General features: G+C 43.6%; 1 protein-coding gene across 6 annotated transcripts in view; it reads right to left on the bottom strand.

The window, feature by feature from the left end:
• APAF1 (apoptotic peptidase activating factor 1) overlaps positions 1 to 21,667 on the bottom strand; it is a 182,981-nt gene that overhangs the window by 66,979 nt on the left and 94,335 nt on the right. For all 6 annotated transcript variants that reach the window (XM_068276989.1, XM_068276987.1, XM_068276986.1 and 3 more), the window contains 5 exons: positions 18,668 to 18,817; positions 16,098 to 16,226; positions 10,821 to 10,946; positions 9,240 to 9,368; positions 7,874 to 7,999 (listed from right to left, as the gene is read on the bottom strand). In XM_068276989.1, coding sequence (XP_068133090.1) covers positions 7,874 to 7,999; positions 9,240 to 9,368; positions 10,821 to 10,946; positions 16,098 to 16,226; positions 18,668 to 18,817 — 660 coding nt within the window. The remainder of the gene's footprint in view (positions 1 to 7,873; positions 8,000 to 9,239; positions 9,369 to 10,820; positions 10,947 to 16,097; positions 16,227 to 18,667; positions 18,818 to 21,667) is intronic.

Genomic DNA, 21,667 nt, shown 5'->3' with positions numbered 1-21,667 from the left:
CTGTTCTGTTCAGTGGACCCACCACTGTATACCTGTGCTGTGAACCCACCACTGCATACCTGTTCTGTTCAGTGGACCCGCCACTGTATACCTGTTCATTGAACCCACCACTGCATACCTGTGCTGTGAACCCACCACTGCATACCTGTTCTGTGAACCCACCACTGCATACTTGTTCTGTTTAGTGAACCCGCCACTGCATACCTGTTCTGTTCAGTGGACCCGCCACTGTATACCTGTTCAGTGAACCCGCCACTGTATACCTGTTCAGTGAACCCGCCACTGCATACCTGTTGTGTTCAGTGGACCCGCCACTGCATACCTGTTCTGTGAACCCGCCACTGTATACCTGTTCTGTTTAGTGAACCCGCCACTGCATACCTGTTCTGTTCAGTGGACCCGCCACTGTATACCTGTTCAGCGAACCCGCCACTGCATACCTGTTGTGTTCAGTGAACCTGCCACTGCACACCTGTTCTGTTCAGTGGACCCGCCACTGCATACCTGTTCTGTGAACCCGCCACTGTATACCTGTTCTGTTTAGTGAACCCGCCACTGCATACCTGTTCTGTTCAGTGGACCCGCCACTGCATACCTGTTCTGTGAACCCGCCACTGTATACCTGTTCTGTTTAGTGAACCCACCACTGCATACCTGTGCTGTGAACCCACCACTGCATACCTGTTCTGTTCAGTGGACCCGCCACTGTATACCTGTTCTGTTTAGTGAACCCACCACTGCATACCTGTGCTGTGAACCCACCACTGCATACCTGTTCTGTTCAGTGGACCCGCCACTGTATACCTGTTCATTGAACCCACCACTGCATACCTGTGCTGTGAACCCACCACAGCATACCTGTTCTGTGAACCCGCCACTGCATACCTGTTCAGTGAACCTGCCACTGTATACCTGTTCTGTTTAGTGAACCCACCACTGCATACCTGTGCTGTGAACCCACCACTGCATACCTGTTCTGTTCAGTGGACCCGCCACTGTATACCTGTTCAGTGAACCCGCCACTGCATACCTGTTGTGTTCAGTGAACCTGCCACTGCATACCTGTTCTGTTCAGTGGACCCGCCACTGTATACCTGTGCTGTGAACCCACCACTGCATACCTGTTCTGTTCAGTGGACCCGCCACTGTATACCTGTTCATTGAACCCACCACTGCATACCTGTGCTGTGAACCCACCACAGCATACCTGTTCTGTGAACCCGCCACTGCATACCTGTTCTGTTCAGTGGACCCGCCACTGTATACCTGTTCAGTGAACCCGCCACTGCATACCTGTTGTGTTCAGTGAACCTGCCACTGCATACCTGTTCTGTTCAGTGGACCCGCCACTGCATACCTGTTCAGTGAACCCACCGCATCAGTGCGCATACCTGTGCAGTTAAGTGAACCCACCTACCTACGTGAGTGCACACAGTGTGATATACCACTCCGTGCATACCCGATATGGACAAAACAGGTAGAGGAAGAGGTAGTGCCAGAGCCAGAGGAAGGCCACTCGGCAGGTCTGCGCGAGGTCGTGTAAATGTAATTTCGTGTGGACCTGGCCCACAGTACAGTGCTCGGAAGAAGGCACGTCCCATCACCTCCCAAGATTGTCAGGACGTGGTTGAGTATTTAGCGACGGCACAACGCCAGCAAGGTACCACTGCCACTAATCCTCCTCCCGTGTCCACGCAGTCAAAGACAGGACGCTCCAGCGATCTCATGGTGATGTCGGACATGCGGACGTTCTTTAGTCCAACGCCTCGCCGTAGCCCTTCCGGATCCACCCTCCACCAACGCCTGGAACGGCAGGTAGCCGACTACCTGGCCTTAAGTGTGGATGTAGACACTGCTGTGAACAGCGATGAGGAACCCTTGAACTACTGGGTGCGCAGGCTTGACCTGTGGCCAGAGCTGTCCCAATTTGCCATCCAACTTCTCTCCTGCCCTGCCGCAAGCGTCCTGTCAGAAAGGACCTTCAGCGCAGCTGGAGGCATTGTCACAGAGAAGAGAAGTCGCCTAAGTCACAAAAGTGTTAAGTACCTCACCTTTATCAAAATGAATGAGGCATGGATCCCGGAGGGCTGCTGCCCGCCCCAAGACTAAGTCAGTCCCCGCACACACAGCATCTCTGCCTGCACGCCGTGTGACTGGCTGCCTGGCCTGCCCCAAGAAGACTAAGTCGCTCCCAGTCCCTCCACACAGCATGTCTGCCTGCAGGCCGCTTGACTACCTTCTCCGCCACCACCAACAGGGTCCGGGACTCCAGGCGGATTGCTGAATTTTGCTGTAATAATTTTTCTGGTGCGTGTACATGACTGCCTAATTTTTCTGGCTGCACTGCGGGCAGCTGCAACAACAAAAGAAAAGGCATGTACATGCGCCCATTCCCCTTCGTGATCATTACCTTGCCGTGGTGAAGGGGCTTGCGTATCACAATGAAGCAATGACCGGCGCCTAGATGAGTGTCTCGGGGGGCACACCCACGATAATAAGGTCGTTGCCTCATTGTGGTCAGACCAAATTTGATCAGCTGGACAGTTACTGTTCTGTCATTCAGCTACATCAGCCAGGCGACCATATGGGCTGTAAAGCCACCAAAACCTGCACTCTCGCCATGGTGCGCAGCAGTCCAGCACGGCCGTCACTACACAAACAGCTGTTTGCGGTGCGTTACACGGTGAGTTTGGTGTGTCAGTGTGAAGCAGTACCTTAATTACACTACCTGATTGATGTATACACATGCAAGATGTTTGAAAGCACTTTAGGCCTGTCATTTAGCATTCAATGTGATTTCTGCCCTTAAAACGCTGCTTTGCGTCAAATCCAGATTTTTCCCGGGGACTTTTGGCATGTATCCCACTCCGCCATGCCCCCCTCCAGGTGTTAGACCCCTTGAAACATCTTTTCCATCACTTTTGTGGCCAGCATAATTATTTTTTTTTTCAAAGTTCGCATCCCCATTGAAGTCTATTGCGGTTCGCGAACTTTAACGCGAACCGAACCTTCCGCGGAAGTTCGCGAACCAGGTTCGCGAACCTAAAATCGGAGGTTCGGCCCAACTCTAGTGATAACCAGAACAAATCGGGAGATAAAATGTGTGGGTTTTATGCACAGTAGCAGTGTTTATATTAAAATGAAATTGGAGAAATAGTGTATTTTTTCATTTTTTCCCTTGTTTTTCCCTTTAAAATGCATAGAAAATAAAGTAATTACTGAAAACAAATATCAACCCCAAAAAGCCTAATTGGTGGTGAAAAAAACAAGATATAGATCATTTCATTGTGATTAGTAGTGATTAAGCTATTGGCAAATGAAAGGGATGAGCACTGAAAGGTGAAGATCGCTCTTGTCCATTTGGGGTGAAGTGGTTAAAGCATAAAAAAAAAAAAAAAAATTTCAAGAGAGTGCTAACTAGTCCAGTACTGCCTTATAACTCTTACAGGCATATACTGTACATGCTAATGTTATGACTATCTACATCACAGGAGACAGAAGTATATTAAAGAGACACTGAAGCGAAAAAAAAAAATATGATATAATGAATTGGTTGTGTACTATGAATAATTACTAGAAGATTAGCAGCAAAGAAAATATTCTCATATTTTTATTTTCAGGTATATAATGTTTTTTCTAACATTGCATCATTCTATAATATGTGCAGATTACACAACACTCAGCATTCAAAATCAGTCTTTCAGAGCAGTCTGTGAAGTAATGACCTCTCCTCTAGCAGAGGAAAAGTAAACAGTTCACTTACAGTTGAGATAATAAAAGTCAGCTAACAGCCCTCTCCACGACTAACTTAGTCGGAGAGCTTAATGGCTTGTTTGCAGAGATAAGAACTGGAGTTTCTCAACTCTTCCTGTACTAGAAACAATTAGACTGATGTATCTGATCTTAATGTTTTATTTCTTAGCTGTGCTACACATACAAATCATAATATCATCATTTTTTTTTCGCTTCAGTGTCTCTTTAAGTGGCCCTGGCATCAGTGGGAAGGAAGGGAGTGGGAGGGGTGTGGAGATACTTGGTGGTAAAGAGAACAGTTCACCTACCCCAAGTATTAAAGAAGAGCTGAACTAAGAACTTCCTCTCTGCTCTAAAAGATAAGGCACAACATAATAACCTTTAACCTCTTGATGACTGCAGTGTTAAACCCCCTAAAGACCAGGCCAGCATGGTGGCGTAGTGGTTAGCTCTCTCGCCTTGCAGCGCTGGGTCCCTGGTTCGAATCCCAGCCAGGGCACTATCTGCAAAGAGTTTGTATGTTCTCTCCGTGTCTGCGTGGGTTACCTCCGGGCACTCGGGTTTCCTCCCACATTCCAAAATCATAGATTGTGAGCTCCTTTGAGGGACAGTTAGTCACAAGACTATATATATATATATATATATATATATATATATATATATATATATATATATATATATATATACATACATATATATATACACATACACACACACACACACACACACACACTGTACAGCGCTGCGTAATATGTCGGCGCTATATAAATACTAAATAATAATAATAATAGTTTTATGTAAAATGGACCACTGCAGCTTTTAGGCCAAGCTGCAGGGCTGCACAACACTGCACACAAGTGATCCCCACCCCTCTTTCTCCCCACCAACAGAGCTCTCTGTTGGTGGGGTCTGATCGCCCCCCCAGGTTTTTTTTTTTTTGTAAATATTTATGTTTGTGTTTTTTTTAATTAAATTTACGTATTTCTTTAATGTTTTTTTCCCCTCCCTCCCTGCAGGCAGCCAATCATGGCAATCGCCTCTAATAGGCTTCACCATATGAGAGCCGATCACTTTCTTGTCCCCCAACTCTGCCCCCGAGCTGGATATGCGCACGCAGCCTGCGCGCAATCTCCTGCAAACTACTGCCCCAGGACTTTACACCGATCGGCGTTAGGTGGTCCTGGGGTTGCCGCCGCGGTCACGCTTATCAGCATGATGCGGTCGGCAAGCGGTTAAAGAAAAACATTTGTTACAGCTGATACAAATCCTGCAATAAATTTGCAGTGTCTCTGCTTCCTGCTTTCATGGAAGCAGACATAAGGTTTGCATCCTGTGTTCACAAATTAGCTGCTCTGCCATGGCAGAGGAGATTCCTGAGCGGACATAGCTGAGAGAACAAGTTACAGTTTCATATGTCAAAGATGAAGGGGAATTAGACATGCTAAACCCTCTTACATACAGGGTGCATTTCTCTATGTTTTTCCTCTGTACTGTGCAGGTGTTCAGGTCCCCTTTAAAACAGGAAAAGATACATATATCCAGGAACATCCCCTCAAGTTAGGACATTTAAATAAGTTATTAGGGAGAAGGGAATGCAAGGCAATGCATTATTTTGTAACAAAGACCCCGGCTTTTAACTTAGCTGTAGGGAGAGTGGTGGTGCCTGGATAATTGATCCAAGTGAATGCATTTGTTTGAACATTTGCAGGTGTGCGTGCAAATTGTTTTTTTTCCCCACTTTAAAACAGAGGTGTGCTGAACTAGACAACACAAGCACTGCATAGGTTTTGTGGTTCCTCCCCTCCCCTCCAATTAATATGTGCTTTAAGGGGTATAGCAGAGATGTGTCACAAACAAAAAAAAATGACTGTAGGTAGCTTTTCTCCTTAACATGAGATGCAGATTACAGTACTACAAACCACAGAATAAACAGTTTGCCTGTCGTGTGACAATACAGTAGTGGTCCTCTTTGCAGGATTCTGTTCTCTCTACAGATTACAATGTCTTAAAACACGTCTACCACGCCTATTGTGTGCAGTATCACTGTGGCAAGATTCAAGCCCTGTCCTATAGGTTACAGCTCAACTGTAAAGTGTATAAAGTTACGCTGAATTATGAAAGTTACTAAGTGCAGTGACTGGGAGTCATACAGATCCCAAAATAAATATTGCATGTGTTTTATAAAAACAACTGTACAGGTTGTGAAATATTTCATAAGTAAGCAGACTGTGATATTGAAGTAAAATTGATAAATAAAATGGCCACCTGTAAGCCATTTTGCCACACTCCCTTTTTTCTATACAGCTACTCGTATAAGACTAGTTCTCTTCTTTCACATGGTATCATGGGTTTGGAATGTGCTACTAGGGATGATTTGTCTTTCTTGCAGATAAGGATGGCGCTGTGTGAATCTCACCAGTCAAACTAGCCTTAAATTAAACAAGCTACTGATGAAACATATACCTCTAATAATAATTAACGACTGACTGATCTCATCCACTTAAATATTAATATGTATTCATGTATTCATTTATACTGTATTCTGTATTCCAATAGTTAACTTAGAGATTTTGTGAGGATCCAATCAGGTTATTGGTAGGAGGAATGATTGTAATGTGTAATTTGGAGTATATAACTTCTGTTCTGAGCCTTCCTCGGGAGACAATATTTCATCTCCTGTACAGTAAATAAACCAATACTTTACTTCCAAGACATCGATTTGTGGTATTTCACAACAATATATACTTTGTCTTCATAACTGACTGGCTCCCCCAAATCCTACCACAATCCTCCCCCGACAAGGCTTGATTTATTTACCTCTCCGGGATCCAGCACAGGTGCAGTAGTGGCTCTTCCTTCGTGCTAGGGGGCAATAGCCAAGCCCGATCGTATCCGCTCTACTGCACAGGGCGAACTGATCAGGTTCGGCTATTTCTGCCTTACCCAAACAAAAAGCCGGTAGTACGCCTGCGCTGGATCCCGGAGAGGTAAATATTTACATTGACAGACTTCGGGGGACCCGGGCAGGCTAAAGGAGGCTGGAGAGAATGGGGGAAGCCTCCTTAGAATCTAGAGGCTTCCCCCTCACGAGGTAAGTATCCCCCAGAGGGATTGTTTGTTATTACAGGATTTCTTTAAAGGACTGCTAAAAGTAATCGTAAGCAAATTGTAGTGATCCGTACTAACTCTTCCCATTTCATAGTCCTGACCTCTTCCACACAGACAGCTGAGCAGCACTCTTGCTTATCAAGTGTCTTCTGGATGCAATTTAATGCAACTGAATGTTTGTAACCACACCTGTGTCAGCTCTTGACACGTGATACTACTCAACAACTTAAAAAATGGCCCACATTACATTTGAGAGCAGCTACTGCTGCCTCCATGGGTCAGACACCTCTCCACAGCCCATGCTGAGCACTTACATACCAGCACATGAAGCAGAGCAGCTGATAAGCAGAGAATGCTTGCCTTGCAGCTACCCATGTGACAGAGGCCTAGTTGTAGATGAAGTCATTTTGGCTTAGCTTAAAGAAAACCTGTACTGAGAAAAACGACCCCTGGGGGTACTCACCTCGGGAGGGGGAAGCCTCCGGATCCTATCAAGGCTTCCCTCGTCCTCCTGCGTCCCACGGGGGTCACGCTGTGCCCCTCCAAACGTCGGCGATGTAAATATTTACCTTGCCGGCTCCAGCGCAGGCGCAGTAGCGGCGCTGCGCTCCGAAATAGGCGGAAATACCCGATCTCAGTCGGGTCCGTTCTACTGCACAGGCGCAAGTCTCCGGCGCCTGCGCCGTAGAACGGACCCGACTGAGATCGGGTATTTCCGTCTACTTTGGAGTCGAAAGCCGAAACAGCGCCCCCGCTGAAGCCTGGAAAGGTAAATATTGAACAGGATGACAGATTTGTCGGGCCGGCTTTGAAGGGCTGCAGCAACACCCCCGTGGGACAGAGGACGGGGGAAGCCTCATTAGGATCCGGAGGCTTCCCTCTCCCGAGGTGAGTACCCCCCAGGGGCCGTTTTTCTAGTTACAGTGTCTCTTTAATTATGCATGCTATACTTCACTTTACTCAAAAGAGTGTGCATACCTACAAAATAGAGAGGCTTACGTTGCAGACATACCTGGACAGATCCATCATCACCGCCCACAGCTGCCAGGCACCTATCAGAACTCAGACAGCAGCAGGTGATAGGAGATTTCTGGCTGATGCTCCGACAAATCACATCTCCAGTCTTTCCATTAATGAACTGAAAAACATGTGAAAAAATAACTGCTAAGTTTAAAGCAATAAAACAGTTATAGATCTAACACCGCAGGTAAAAATAAAGCATGAGAGACAGAAATATTTACAAGATCATAATAGTCACACTTTTCCCTACATACTGGTGAATATAGGCTTCACAACGTAGGTAGAAAATCATCCGCCCACGTATCTTCTCCTCACATACAGCTCTCACTTATCAAGGTGCTCTAACAGCATGATTGTCTGTTTCCAGCTTTCAAACTTCCAGGAATTTATAGAAAGAAAACAATAGCAACAATAAAGCTCTTGTAAAGACAGTGCACATTGTGACTGGTTGGATCACTTGCAACAAAGTAAACGGAAGTACCTACCACAGATCTCTTATTTCCTATAATGCAATGAGTTGTTTTTTTTTAGAGACAATTATATCAAATACAAGAGTTGTGTGCATCAAGCAGAGATGTACTAAGTATAGGAATGCATTGCTGTTCTCCCTGCTGACTGAATTATGACCAGATTCTTTCAAGCACATGCATTACCTATGATATGCCACCAACAAAGTTAACTTCTGGTTACCTATACTGGATGGTATCTCTATACTGGGGGGGCTCTGGCTACCTTTACTGGGGGGGGGGGGGGGTTCTATACTAAGGGTAGCTAGCTCTGGCATCCTAAACTGGGGTACCCCGCTGGCTACCTATACTGGGGATCACATTTTGCTATTTATACTGGGGGAGGGGGGTTACCTGGGCCCATCTAATACTAACACATGGGGCATAGGTACATTATGATAGAATGTATATATACGCATACATATATATATATATATATATATATATATATATATATATAATTTTTTTTTTAAGGAGGGTGTATTAATTTGTTATGGGCCCCATGATTTCTAGCTATACCCCTGCTCAGAGGCTTGTCTATATAGACATTTCTGTGACTAGACTAGAGAAAGATGAATGCAGGTCAGACAGCATGAGAGACACAGAACACAGAAAACTGTGCTTCAGAATTTCCGGATTTATAGAAAACAGCTACTACTTATAACAGCAAGGTAACAATACAAACACTTAAACACTGTAAGTTAGCTACAATTTGTTGAAAAACAAAAAATAACAAAATAGACAACAATTAGAAATCCTTATGAAGTACAACTAAGAAATCACCTTTTTTTGAATCTTGAAATTACATACCGCACTTTACTGGCCTAAAAAAGTAATGAGCAGAATACTCACCAGTAAGCAGTCATCCTTGTCAGCTGCAAGAACAGTCACTTCATCTCCACTGAACGCCACATCAAAATTACAAAATTCATGCTTCAGGGTGGTGCCTGAAGGCTTGCACACTTCGCTGGTTTCCCACAGCTATTTAAAAAAAAAAAAAAAAGAGAAAAAAAAAAAAAGAATAAAAAAACATAACGCATGCTTTTCTGAAACGGCCTAATTTCACAGTAAATATTCCACAGCAGCTAAATATAGTAATGTGCAAACATATTAGCCTGTTAAGATAGAAAAACTACAATAAAGCATAAATGTTTCAAAAAATAATATTGTAGACAGTTTTTACTGATCAAGAAACTATAAAAGAGATCAATGAATGAAAAAATAAAATTACTTTTTGAGATGTGAAATATTTCACATGTGCTTTGTTTTTTATTTACTGCAGTTCTTATGGAGGTTCTTGATTACAAAAATGTATTCAGTTCATTTTTAGGTCACCGGGTTTTTTTTTTTTTTTTTTTTTTTACAACTGTATAAGATTTCTGCACAGTACAGTAAAGAAATAGTGAGAAGATAAAGAGGGAGGAAGAAAGGAAGAGAAGAGAGGGAGTAAAGGATACAGAGAGCAAAGAGAGAGGAGGAGAGAACAGAAAATGGGACAAGAGGAGAGAGATGCATGACAGCAGCACAATTTCATTACCATCTCTATGAAAAGAAACAAATGTGTGAAACAAGTAATGCAGAAATCGTTTTTACTTATCCTGAGATCCAGGGCCATGAAGCCAGCTGAATCGTATGATTCAAGTGGTAAAATCTAGGGGGTGATGCTGGCGCCTGGCTCAATCTGAATGGCAGAGCGTGGAGCAGAGAACAATAGTCCAACACGGTTTCCTCCCCTTTTGTACACTGCAGTAGCAAATCCCTATAGGCTCCCGATGTCACGTGACATGCATCAGGAGCCTATGGAGGGATGCTTCTGCACAGTGATAAGCTGCAGCAAAGAGGAGAGGACCCGGCGCTGGACTAGGTATTTATACTCCACTGGGCAGTGGAAGTGGGCCTCCTTAGCCCCCAGGCACTTTTTATACTGGGGTGGGCTGGGGGGAGCACACAGGGTCTGACTGCACTTCTTACTAAGGGGTGTGGGGCAGGGAAGGCCAAATACTGATACCCCTTCTTACTGTAAGTAGGGAGGAATGTTGCCTCAGATGGCAAAAAGTCTTGAACCCGCCATACTGAAAGCCATGCGTGGAACTGGTGTCAATTTTCCTATGATGACTTCTGAAAAATCGCTCCAGTTATCAAACGGGAACAGATAGGACATGACAGAAATAATGGTCCAATTTGACAGGAAATACCTGAATGCTGCTTGTACCTAGCATAACTCGGTAGTAAGTGTTAAATTATAACAATCAGCATCTTTTCATCAAGTAAAGGTGGAGGAGATCCCGGCTGTAGTGACGTTACATCACAAGAGGGGGCAACCGCTATATGAAGTACACAGTTCTTCAGAAGCAAAGGAATTAGATTGCGGCCTAAACTACATCTATTATCCCTGCTAGTACTTGGGAGGCAATAACGGTACCTGTAACTTACCTTCACAGTCTTGTCATCAGAACAGGTCAAGAATGAAGTCCCCTCAGGAGAGAATTTGACACAATGGACCCAACTTAAATGTGCACTAAATTCAGCTATTTTCTCGTTAGTATCTACATTCCACAGCTGAAGGGAAACAGAATAAATACTGATATGAGTGTGCAGGCATCATATATTGGATGATAAACCGCTTTCTGAAAACATCTGTTACAAGGTATATGGGAAATAGTTGCAGAAAGTGATTTTTGTGAAACTAAAGCATTTACTTCCAAAATACATTTGCAGCTTTTCTACTGGTAAAATCCTTATTGAGCTCTAAATGATATAGTGGTCTAGAAGTCTAAAGACAGCCATACACTGGTCGATAATTTCCATCATTATCTAGCCGATTAGATTGAATCTGCTAGAAATCGATGTCAGAAACGATTCACAATCAATCAATCAATCAATCAGTTTCCACCCGAAAGGGATCGATTCAGTCGATGGAAGATATTGCTTGACTTGGTGGGTTTGAAGTGCATCACTAGCAGCAGCAGAGCTTATTGTCACCTGTCTGCTAACACTTTTTCCCACTGCAGGGCACTCATCTTCAGGGCTGTGGAGTCGGAGTTGGAGTCGGAGTCAAGGAGCCTGAGTCGGGGCCATTTTGGTTACCCAGAGTCGGAGTTGGAGTTGTATTTTCATAAACTGAGGAGTCGGAGTTGGAAGATTTTTGTACCGACTCCACAGCCCTGCTCCTCTTCTCTCCCCAGGTGCCCGTGCATGTGACAAACACTACAGGCCTCTAGTGGTTACATGATGTAGGTGCCACTGTGGCTCTAGTGTTCAGCCTCTAGCGTTTAGTCATAGTACCCAGGCACCCAAGGTGAAAAGAGAAAAGGAAGAGCACCCGGTGGTGGACACGCACTGGCAGACAGGTGAGAGTAAGCTTTGCTGCCCACATTCTGCATGGCCCGAGGGAAGGGGGGCAACATAGATGAGGAGACCCCGCAGGCAGTGCACACAGATTTTCAATCCATTTCATGCTAAAATCGATTTCAAATCTGTATAAAGTGTGTGGAGGAATTTGGTCAGATAGATACCTCTCTGATTAGATAATGATCAGAGAGGGATCTATCTTTTAGCCACATCAACCTGTGTATGGCCATCTTAACTTAAAGGGGTTCTTCCGCGAATGAGGAAAAAAATAAAAAGTGGATTATTTATAAACTATTAAAAATCCTTCTCAAATAGTGTTAAAAGTTTTTTTTTTTTAATGAATGGTTTCATCAAAGTAACATGTGTAAGTAACCAGTGACGGATGACGGCTGGGAGGCTAATCCATTTGTGATGGTTTGTTTTTTTTTACTATAATTTCCCAAACATAACTGCTGCCTACCTAGTTGTCAGTGGTGTAGCCCATTGCTGTGAGGAATGGCTGTTACAGTTGTTAGAATAACGGTTGTTCTCTCACTGAGCTCCACGGCAGTTATTTATTGTAGTTTTACAGAGAGGACCCCTGTGCAGCAATGAATCGGGCAGAAGCAGGGCAGCCGATCAGTGAGAACTTCATTTGTTGACATTGTTGCCCGGCAACCAGACTACCCGTCTATGCAGAAAGATCTTTATCTCCTGAAAGCGTGATCTGGTTTTAGCTGATTAGCGCTGCCCACTGTCCTCCCTGCCTTCCTGTCAGCAGTGGCCACTTGCGTGTGTTGGGTGCAGGAGACGCACCACTTTCACCAGCGGGGAGGAGGCCAGGGGGAGCTGCAACAAGCTGCTACTTCTGAAAATAAATATACTCCTAGATCAGGCTGGAGCCATACATTTTCCTCCTGCTCAGAATTACAGGTTCCGCCTCAGCGCACTGCTGAGCTGGATAGCCCTTTGAAGCCATGTCCCAAGCCGCATCTACAAACGCAGCTGCCACAGCCATGTTATCCAAAGTGTACTGCGCAGGCACAGTAGTTCAGTGCCTGCGCAGTACGCTGCATACAATGTGGACTTGATAGACAGCGGGGCTTAACCCAGGCCCAGCAAGGACGACATCAAGTTCGGCCTCTGCACACGGCGCAGACCCGGGGCTGGTAGCTGCGATCGGCGATGCAGCGTGGGACATGTCGCCTTCAAGGGGCTGGAGGAAGCCCCCGATAAGTATAGACTAACCAGCAAGCTCATGGTGAACCAGAACTCATTGGAGTGTGTAAGGGGCTACAATGGTTGTACACACTCCAATGAGTTCTGGTTCACCATGAGCTTACTGGTTAGTCTGTACCTCTCGGTGTTACAAGCCCTACTCCATAGAGCCAAATTAATCCATGCCATGCACTGATGAGGATCAAACAATTCGAAACAGTCTGTATGCATGTTGGATTATTATGGCTCTGTACAAATTAACAAGATGACACATCATTGCATTCCAGCGGATCTGGAGGTGTGTTTAGCTTCTAAGGGTATTAATGGTTAATTTGCATATATTCAGCAGTGATGCACTGGGAGACATCTCACGCTCACTCCAACCTGAATTATCGCAAATTCTTTCTGTTTTAAGAAAGCAAACTTTTGTTTTTCCCGATAAGTATAATATGGGGAATTAATTCTTGCCTGATGTTTCCTTTAATAAACCGGCGCTAGGCCTTAGCATACACATCATCCCACACCAATCCCCCCCATACACACACAACGCGTGCCTTATGCACCCTCCCATTCAACACACCCTCCTGCGATATTTACGCGCATGCACACATCCACAACAACCCCCGTTCCGGCGTGTGCATTCATATATATACATATATTTATATATATAATATACATATATATATATATATATATAAGATATATATATATATAAAATATATATATATATATATATATATATATATATATATATATATATATATATATATATATATATATATACATATATACATATACACACATATACACATACTTTATATATCCATCCATTAAAACCTTTATTGCAATTTACATAAACTTTTTTAGAAAAAGTAAAATTGACATAAAATTTTCCTTATTGACAGATCACTATTGCTACAACACGAAACAAGTGTCTAAAATCCTGTCTGTTGTCTGCTTCTCATCACAGCTAAAAATCAGATGACATGACTCACTGTGTAATGCTGGGAATACACGGGTCGATCCGGCGGCCGATTAGCCGCCGGATCGACCCCAGCCGGGTCCCCGCGGATCGATTACCGCTCGTCCCCGCCGGCGCTTCCTTATCAGCGTTCGATTCCCTGCCATTGTCCACTGGCAAGGATCGAGCGGGCGGGGATCGAGCAGCTTGATCGGACCAGCTGAATATTATCAGCTGGCCAGATCAGCTGCTCGATACATGGTACAGAAACGTACCATGTATCCCCAGCATTACAGTGAACTCTAGTTCTGCTGGCAGCTAAAAGAAGATAAGGGGAAAAAAACAAACAACTCCTGCAAAGCTGGAGTTACTTTTCATTTATTTTATGGCTGATTATCACACCAGCTAAAAACAGATCACTCGCTTTCAGGAGATAAAGATCTTTCTGCATAGAGGAGTAGTCTGGTTGCCGGGCAACGATGTCAACAAATGAAGCTCTCACTGATCGGCTGCCCTGCTTCTGCCCGATTCATTGCTTCAGGGGTCCTCTCTCTGTAAAACTACAATAAATAACTGCCGTGGAGCTCAGCGAGAGAACAGCCGTTATTCTAACAACTGTAACAGCCATTCCTCACAGCAATGGGCTACACCACTGACAACTAGGTAGGCAGCAGTTATGTTTGGGAGAATATAGTAAAAAAAAAAAACCCTCACAAATGGATTAGCCTCCTAGTCCATCATCTGTCACTGGTTACTTACACATGTTACTTTGATGAAACCATTCATTTTTTTAAAAAAACTTTTCACACTATTTAAAAAGGAATTTTAATAGTTTATAAATAAACCACTTTTTATTTTCTTCCTCATTCGCGGAAGAACCCCTTTAAAGTGCTCATTGCTCCTACAATCTTGATTGTACAATCTTCGGTTTGCAAAGTCTATGAAGAAGAAAAATAAACTAAAATTTGAACAGATACTTTAGGTACTCCTTCACACTACGCAGATGTGGAAAAATTAGTTAAGACTGTACAATCAAGATTGTATGGTTAGTGGCCATCTTTTCCTCTGCAATCCACATGGCAAGAGGTAACGGGAGCTATGTACAATATTCCCCGTCCAACTTCAAACCTCCATTGTGAGTTTTCAAGTTATACAGCTTAAAGAGACTAACAAAATTTTCAGCCTTATTTCTTCTATCCTATAAGTTCCTATACCTGTTCTAATGTGGTCTGTCTTACTGCAGCCTTTTCTAGTTGCACAGTGGCTGTATTATCTCTGTTATATAATCAAATCTTCTTTCCTCTGACGGCTTTGTCAGGCTCAGGCACTCAGGCAGGAATGTGCTGGTCTGCTTGTGATAGGATAGAAGCTATACACACCCTCTCCACGCCCCCTGCAGGCTCTGTGTGAGTCAAAGACTGAGCTCCTCTCAGCCTATCACACTCTGGTTAGCAGCCATGTCTTTTGTTTGTAAACACTGCCTAAAACTGGCAATTGCAAGCCAGGATTGCAGCAGGGAGTGGCAGAAACAGCACAGAGGGGCCCAGGAGAACATAATAAATAGAACTGTATGCTTTTTATTGTAAGAATTTTAGAGTACAGATTCTCTTTAACATAGAACATGTGCAAGACTGAAACATTCAGTTCCTGCCTCTGACTGCATTATCTAAAGCCTGGTACACACATCCAATTCTGACTGGCCAATAGCTGACCAATTTACCACCTCTATGTAGTATGGGGGTCAGCAAATTCTGAATATTATGATCACATTGTGTAAGTAAGCCCTCATACTACATGGAAGTGGTAAAATTGGATGTGTGTACAAGGCTAAAGGCCCGTACACATGCTTGACTTAAGTCGGCTGAGGAGGCCGATAATAGGCATATGTACAGCATATGTACAGCAGCCGACAACCTTGGAACCCCAAGCCGTGAGCTATCGGGGTGGATCTACTCACCCCCAGTGACCTCAATCTCCATGTCGATCTCATTGTTCGTGCCTCTCCCCCGCCACGTCACGCAAGCACGTTGTCTCTGTCGCGCCCCCCCCCCCCTCCCCCGCATAGCAACACAGCACATTGTTAGCTGCACAGCTGACACACATGTGTGCACCTCGGCCCAGCTATGTCGATTCCTGACGGGCGACATCAGTTGGAAATATGTACGTGTATTTCTCAAGTGTTCAGACTACAGCTGACATACCTGAACAGCATAGTGCGACAGAGCCATCGCTACAATCTGATTAGATCCACAGAAATCACAGTACAAAATTCTGCTCTGCTGGCAGGCTTCAAGTTCAGACACAAGGTCACTGCTTTCAACATCAAATATCTGTAGTAAATAAAACAAATGGTTTCCAAATTAAATCCTGAGTAAACAGTAATAAATGACAAATCTGGCTTTCATGCCAATTTAATGCAAATCAAGTGCAGCTTGGAACTAGGCTAATCAAATGCACTTCCTGACTTTAACTGGCCCAGTTCAAAGTTGCATGCAATCTGCATTAAATTTGCAAGCAAGCTGGAATTATTAGCATCTCATTAGCAATCTCTACCAAGTGCTCAATGAAAACGAGCGAGCCCTGTTCTTGGATGCAGGTTGTTGCAGTGACTGCAAGGACACAACCACCCAGATCACTTCCAACAGTTCCCATGTATGGACTATTGGATGTATGGAAGTGAAGTATGGTCTGGTGTTAGACGTTTTTACAGAGTACGCAATGCAACCCCCTAGTGTAAGCCTAGCTTAGTGAAGAGCCCCACCCTCCTGTCCGACATGGTGAGTGGAGTGCAAACATGTTCTAAAAACATAACTGTCCAGCAACCACCATGGTTGCAACACTCCTAGGCTAGTAGATGCCTCTTTCAGGTTGTGGCTTCCAGCAGGTCTATAGACTCTTTTGAGGGTCCTTAACTCCTAGACTAAATGGGATTTGAATGACCCCACAACCTGGAAGTCCAGTGTGCGACCACCAGGGGAACCATCTCTTTAAGTAGTTATTTGTTATATTTGAAACCTGCAGCTGCACTCACCTTCATTCACATCGCCAAATGGTGTTCTTTTATAAAACACCTTCTCACCTCTACCTTGCCTCTAAAACCCAATCACGGTTTACAAAAAGTATATAAATTATTTCAGTAAGTAGCATGTACAGGTGTCACACATTGTTACTCTCTGTCCCTTTTCTGCTTAGGGCTCTTTCACAGTACAGGCTAGTTTCGGCGTTTTACAGCCAAGACCACGATTTGCGTTTTCCAAGGTAAAATAAAAGTCCATAGACTTTCATTTTACCTTTCACACCTAAAGCAGCTTTTTTAGGCTTTGCTGTTTCAAAGCTTTTTCAGAGCTTTTTACAGCCAATGTCGGCTTTTCGCCTTTCAATCATAGTCAATAGAAAAGGCAAACTACAGCTTTTTCAAAGTGTTTCACAGCTGACTTGTTGACTTCTTTTTAAAAGATAAAAAGATGTTTTCATATGAACTGTAAAACACTATGAAAAAGCTTTTAAAACGCTATGGAAAGGCTACAAAAACGCTGACAGCAAAAGGCAGCCTTTTCACCTTAGCCTCTAGTGTGAAAGAGCCCGAGAAGCATTACATTCTGAGAGTGAGAGACGTGGCTAAACTGCCACTCTCCCCCCATTCCAGAAAAAGATGCAGGTAAGAGAATGGCTAAGTTGCAGCTCAAACTCCCTTCCTTGATGAACAGAGGCGTGGACAGAGGAGGGGGGGCGTGCTTCCAGTGAAAGGAAGCCTGTCAGATTGAGGCAAGGCATGACATAAAGAGAGTAAGGTGAAAAGCAGCATTAAGTTAAGCCTGTATTGAGAGAAATATGGTAACTGCCCTCTTTATTACCAATTAAAATCCAGCGTGCCCTTCAGTCATGGTAATCCTATGCCTTTAAAGGACAACCGAGGTGACATGTGACACAAATAACTAGGCTGTGTTCCTTTTTTTCTTTCTATGCCTGAAAAATGTAAACATCAGGTACGCAAGTGACAGGTCCTGTCCAGGTCGGGACCGGGCTGGACCAGACTGTAGCATAACCCTCACTGATAAGTAATTACAGCTATAAAACACTTTCCTGTCAGTAAATGGCTTTTGAGAGCAGGAAAGAGATAAAAAGGGTAAATAATTCATAGATTTGAGCTCTGGCATACTGCAATGAAGGTGTCATTGAGCAGAGACAATGAAACAGTAAAAACTTAAAAACTAAATTGAATTATAAACTAAAAAACTGTAGGATATCTTAAAAAGTCATTTTTAGGTGAATGGAGGACAGACAATTGTTTTTCTTATCCATTTTCACCTCGGATGCCCTTTAAGGCATTAAACCAGAACAGGTACGCAGATTAGCGGCTCTTCTTCAGGTCTCACACCACTGGCTGTATGTACAAGTCAAACAGTGCTAAATCAAGCAATGGACTTTACACCGTTTCAAGGAGTTTAATATAGAGTACTATGGACTACTATGGAGATATGACTATGGTAAGATTAGATTGAGAGTTCCTCTGAGGGACAGTTGATGACAAGTACACGCTTTAAAGTGCTGCAGAAGATCTCAACACTGTATAAATATACAATCATAATAGCAGATTCCATATTTCTTTCATTACCGGTTTCCTTTAAGACAGACACTACAATAATGCACATTAAAATACAGTATCCAGGTAGTTTGTATTTATTGTATTAGTTGTAATTATTTCATTTAATTTTTCAAATACCGTACATACGTTTTTAACAGAAATGAAAATAAAATAGACAACACTTACATACAAGTAATTCCGGGCTGTCACCATAATCCTGGAACCATCATTAGACCAAGAACAGCATTTTAGGAAATGCAGAGATTCATCCTTACTTTGGAAAAACTCTGCTACATCTATTGTCTTATAATGATTGGCAGATGACACTTCCCAGAGCTGGAAAGAGACAAATACAATGCAGGTTTGCATTTTTTTTTTATATAGATGATTTATTACTCTAATTTCCATGACAATACATTAACAAGAACCTTTCCATATATAACAAAGAAAACAAAACAATTTAAAATTACAATTTTGCTTTTCATTACACAATGGCTTACACCGCATTTCCCTTATTCTCCTCCATCCCCCTCACCTTCCATCACCTCATCCTAATCCCAATCCAATTGTAAAAGGCTGTGTGAGGGTTGAGGGAGAAAGGATCCCAGGAGGGGGGAGTTGCTAAAATTCCTGTAAACAGTCCATTTATGGAGGGCCAACTCACAAACAAATTAACATATATATCAAGACAAGGCAAGGCCATGCATCACACCATGCAGCCCAAAGTCGCCTAACATCACCATAAGGTTTGCATATTTCGTATAGAGAGCACAGTCACATTATGATCTATTAATTGTCCAAAGGTTAGGTCACCCTAGAGTCAAATTTTCCCAACAGTCACAAGAGAATACTGTGTGACAACACAAACGTATTTTGATATAGCTCCATGACATATTTCACATTGCTGTTTCTGCTCAATGGTCAATATGCGCTGAACCTAGCACATGCTGCATGCAACGTTTTTGCAAAGATAGCAATAGCCTTGTAGAGTGTCCTCTAATTCCACTCAAATGCTGTACTATACATTTGGATAACATTTGGAAAGCAAGAATGTAAAGAGTCTATCTCATTACAGTGCCCAAAGGGCAATCTTCACAGTTGCGACCAAACACCCTACCTGCAATTCTCTGAAGCATGGTCATTTCCGCTTCTGGCTCCAAATAAATGCTGGACTTATGTCATCAAACCTGATCTGATGTCAGTGATATACTAGGGAGGTTGCCCAATACTGAGGGCACATCTGGCTACCCATACCGGAGGAATGGGAACATACCGAATACAGTGGGCACATCTGGCTACCTACTGTATACTGGATTGGGGACCAACCTAATACTGGGGGCACATCTGGCTACCTATAGTGAGTTAGAGGGGCTACCAAATACTGGGTGCACATCTGATACGTCGTACAGCATCGGCCATGCTCAGATGCAACGCAATACAGTGACGACTCTCTCTAGCAAGCACCCGGCAGGTGCATGGAAGCAGCTGAAAGGTGGTGAATTTGTCACCTTCAGTCTCCTGTGCGACAAGGAGAGGGTAAAAAATTTCTAAAAAGTCACTAAGGGTGCCCTCAACAGGAAAAGTTTGAGAGTCACTGACATAATAAAACATTTTAAACATCAATGTAGCCCTACCTACTGTTTGACTTGATTTTTCAAGTGCCAGTTTAAATCTGACATAAGATTTATAGGCAATGATCCCTCACCTAGAACAGAACGAAGCCTCACAGTCTTTGCCAATTTATGATAGTAATGCATTGGGATCAAATCAGAATTAGAAACAAGAAATCGGTTTTATAAATGTTGGAAAAATACAATTATAAGTTAATGTGTCATACCAACTAATCAGAGCATATTCAAACGACCCTCATTTTTTAGCCTATTAGGCCTCTTGCACACTACATGCGATTCTGAATTTTTGTTTTCATTCAATCAGATTTTAAAAAACGTAGCAGCATGCAGTACTTTTTAAATCGGAACCAAAAATCGGATTGTATAAAAAAAAAAAAAAAAAAAAAAAAAAAAAAATTAGGAATCGCATGTAGTGTGCAAGACGCACTTTTTCTCCCCCAAAAGTTGGGAGAAAAAGTCGAAACGCCTTAATTGACATTAATCAAAGCACTGATTGGGGATTACTGTATCTGTTAGATAGAGACAGCTTGGAAGGGAGAAGCTTCACAAAATACCCCTGTACCATGGATGTCCCAGGTTAAAGCAGCCCATACACTCAGCCGATTTTCTGGCCGATCGATCGATCGCGATCGATCGATCGATCGCAAATCGGTTGGCCAATCGACCGATCGACGGCCGATTTCGATCGATTTCGATGGATTTCCATCGAACTAGCAGGGTGGAAAATTTAGGTCGATCTGATGAGATTGCTTATCAGTTTGCATTGGCCTTAATGGAAATCTGATGGCAAAAAAATGCCATCAGATCGAATTTCAACAGATTTCAAACTGAAATCTATTGGAATTCTATCCTGGTAAAAAATGTTCTAAAAACGCATCAGATAGATCATCAGATGCATTTCTTATCTGTCTGCTGCCAATCTGACGAGTGTATGGGCATAAGTATAATTTTTTTTGTCACATCAAACAATAAACCTGTCTTTCTCACTCACCCGTGGATATGGTCCCTTCACTGTAATTTACAGGAGCAACTGCAGGTATGGGGAACAATTACTGTTTAAAGGAATAAGAAACCCGCTGCCGCTCAGGGATATTGAATAGATAATTACCTTTATTGAGAATTAGAAAAACAATCACCATCCTACCCTAAAATCAATCCTAAAATCTATCCTGACGAAGCTCGCAGTGGGCGGGCGCAACGCGTCGATGGGCGGGGCTTCATCGCGACATGCGTTTTGAGCGCCTCCAGTAGCCGGCCGGCCGAGCTGCAAGTAACTGAGCCTTGGATCTTTGTGTGCTCCCCGCCTACACTCACCACCCGGGGTCGAGCCGTATAGGCTCCCCGCTGAGGCACGAGCAGGGTTGAGCCGAAGAAAATAGGAGGAACCTGACGAGATCACAGCAGGACAAGAGGACCTGACGAGTCAGACTGTTGATGGGGTGGTAAGAGCCAGCTGCCCTGCAGCATATACTCTACAGTGTCGGGAGGAACTGTGCAGCCTGAGCCGTGTCACGGCTTATGATCATTACCAGTAATGCCAATACAGCAGCCACTT

Source organism: Hyperolius riggenbachi, chromosome 3, assembly GCF_040937935.1.
Source record: "Hyperolius riggenbachi isolate aHypRig1 chromosome 3, aHypRig1.pri, whole genome shotgun sequence".
In the NCBI taxonomy this organism is placed as follows: Eukaryota; Metazoa; Chordata; class Amphibia; order Anura; family Hyperoliidae; genus Hyperolius; species Hyperolius riggenbachi.
This window is presented reverse-complemented; position numbering and strand designations above follow the sequence as displayed.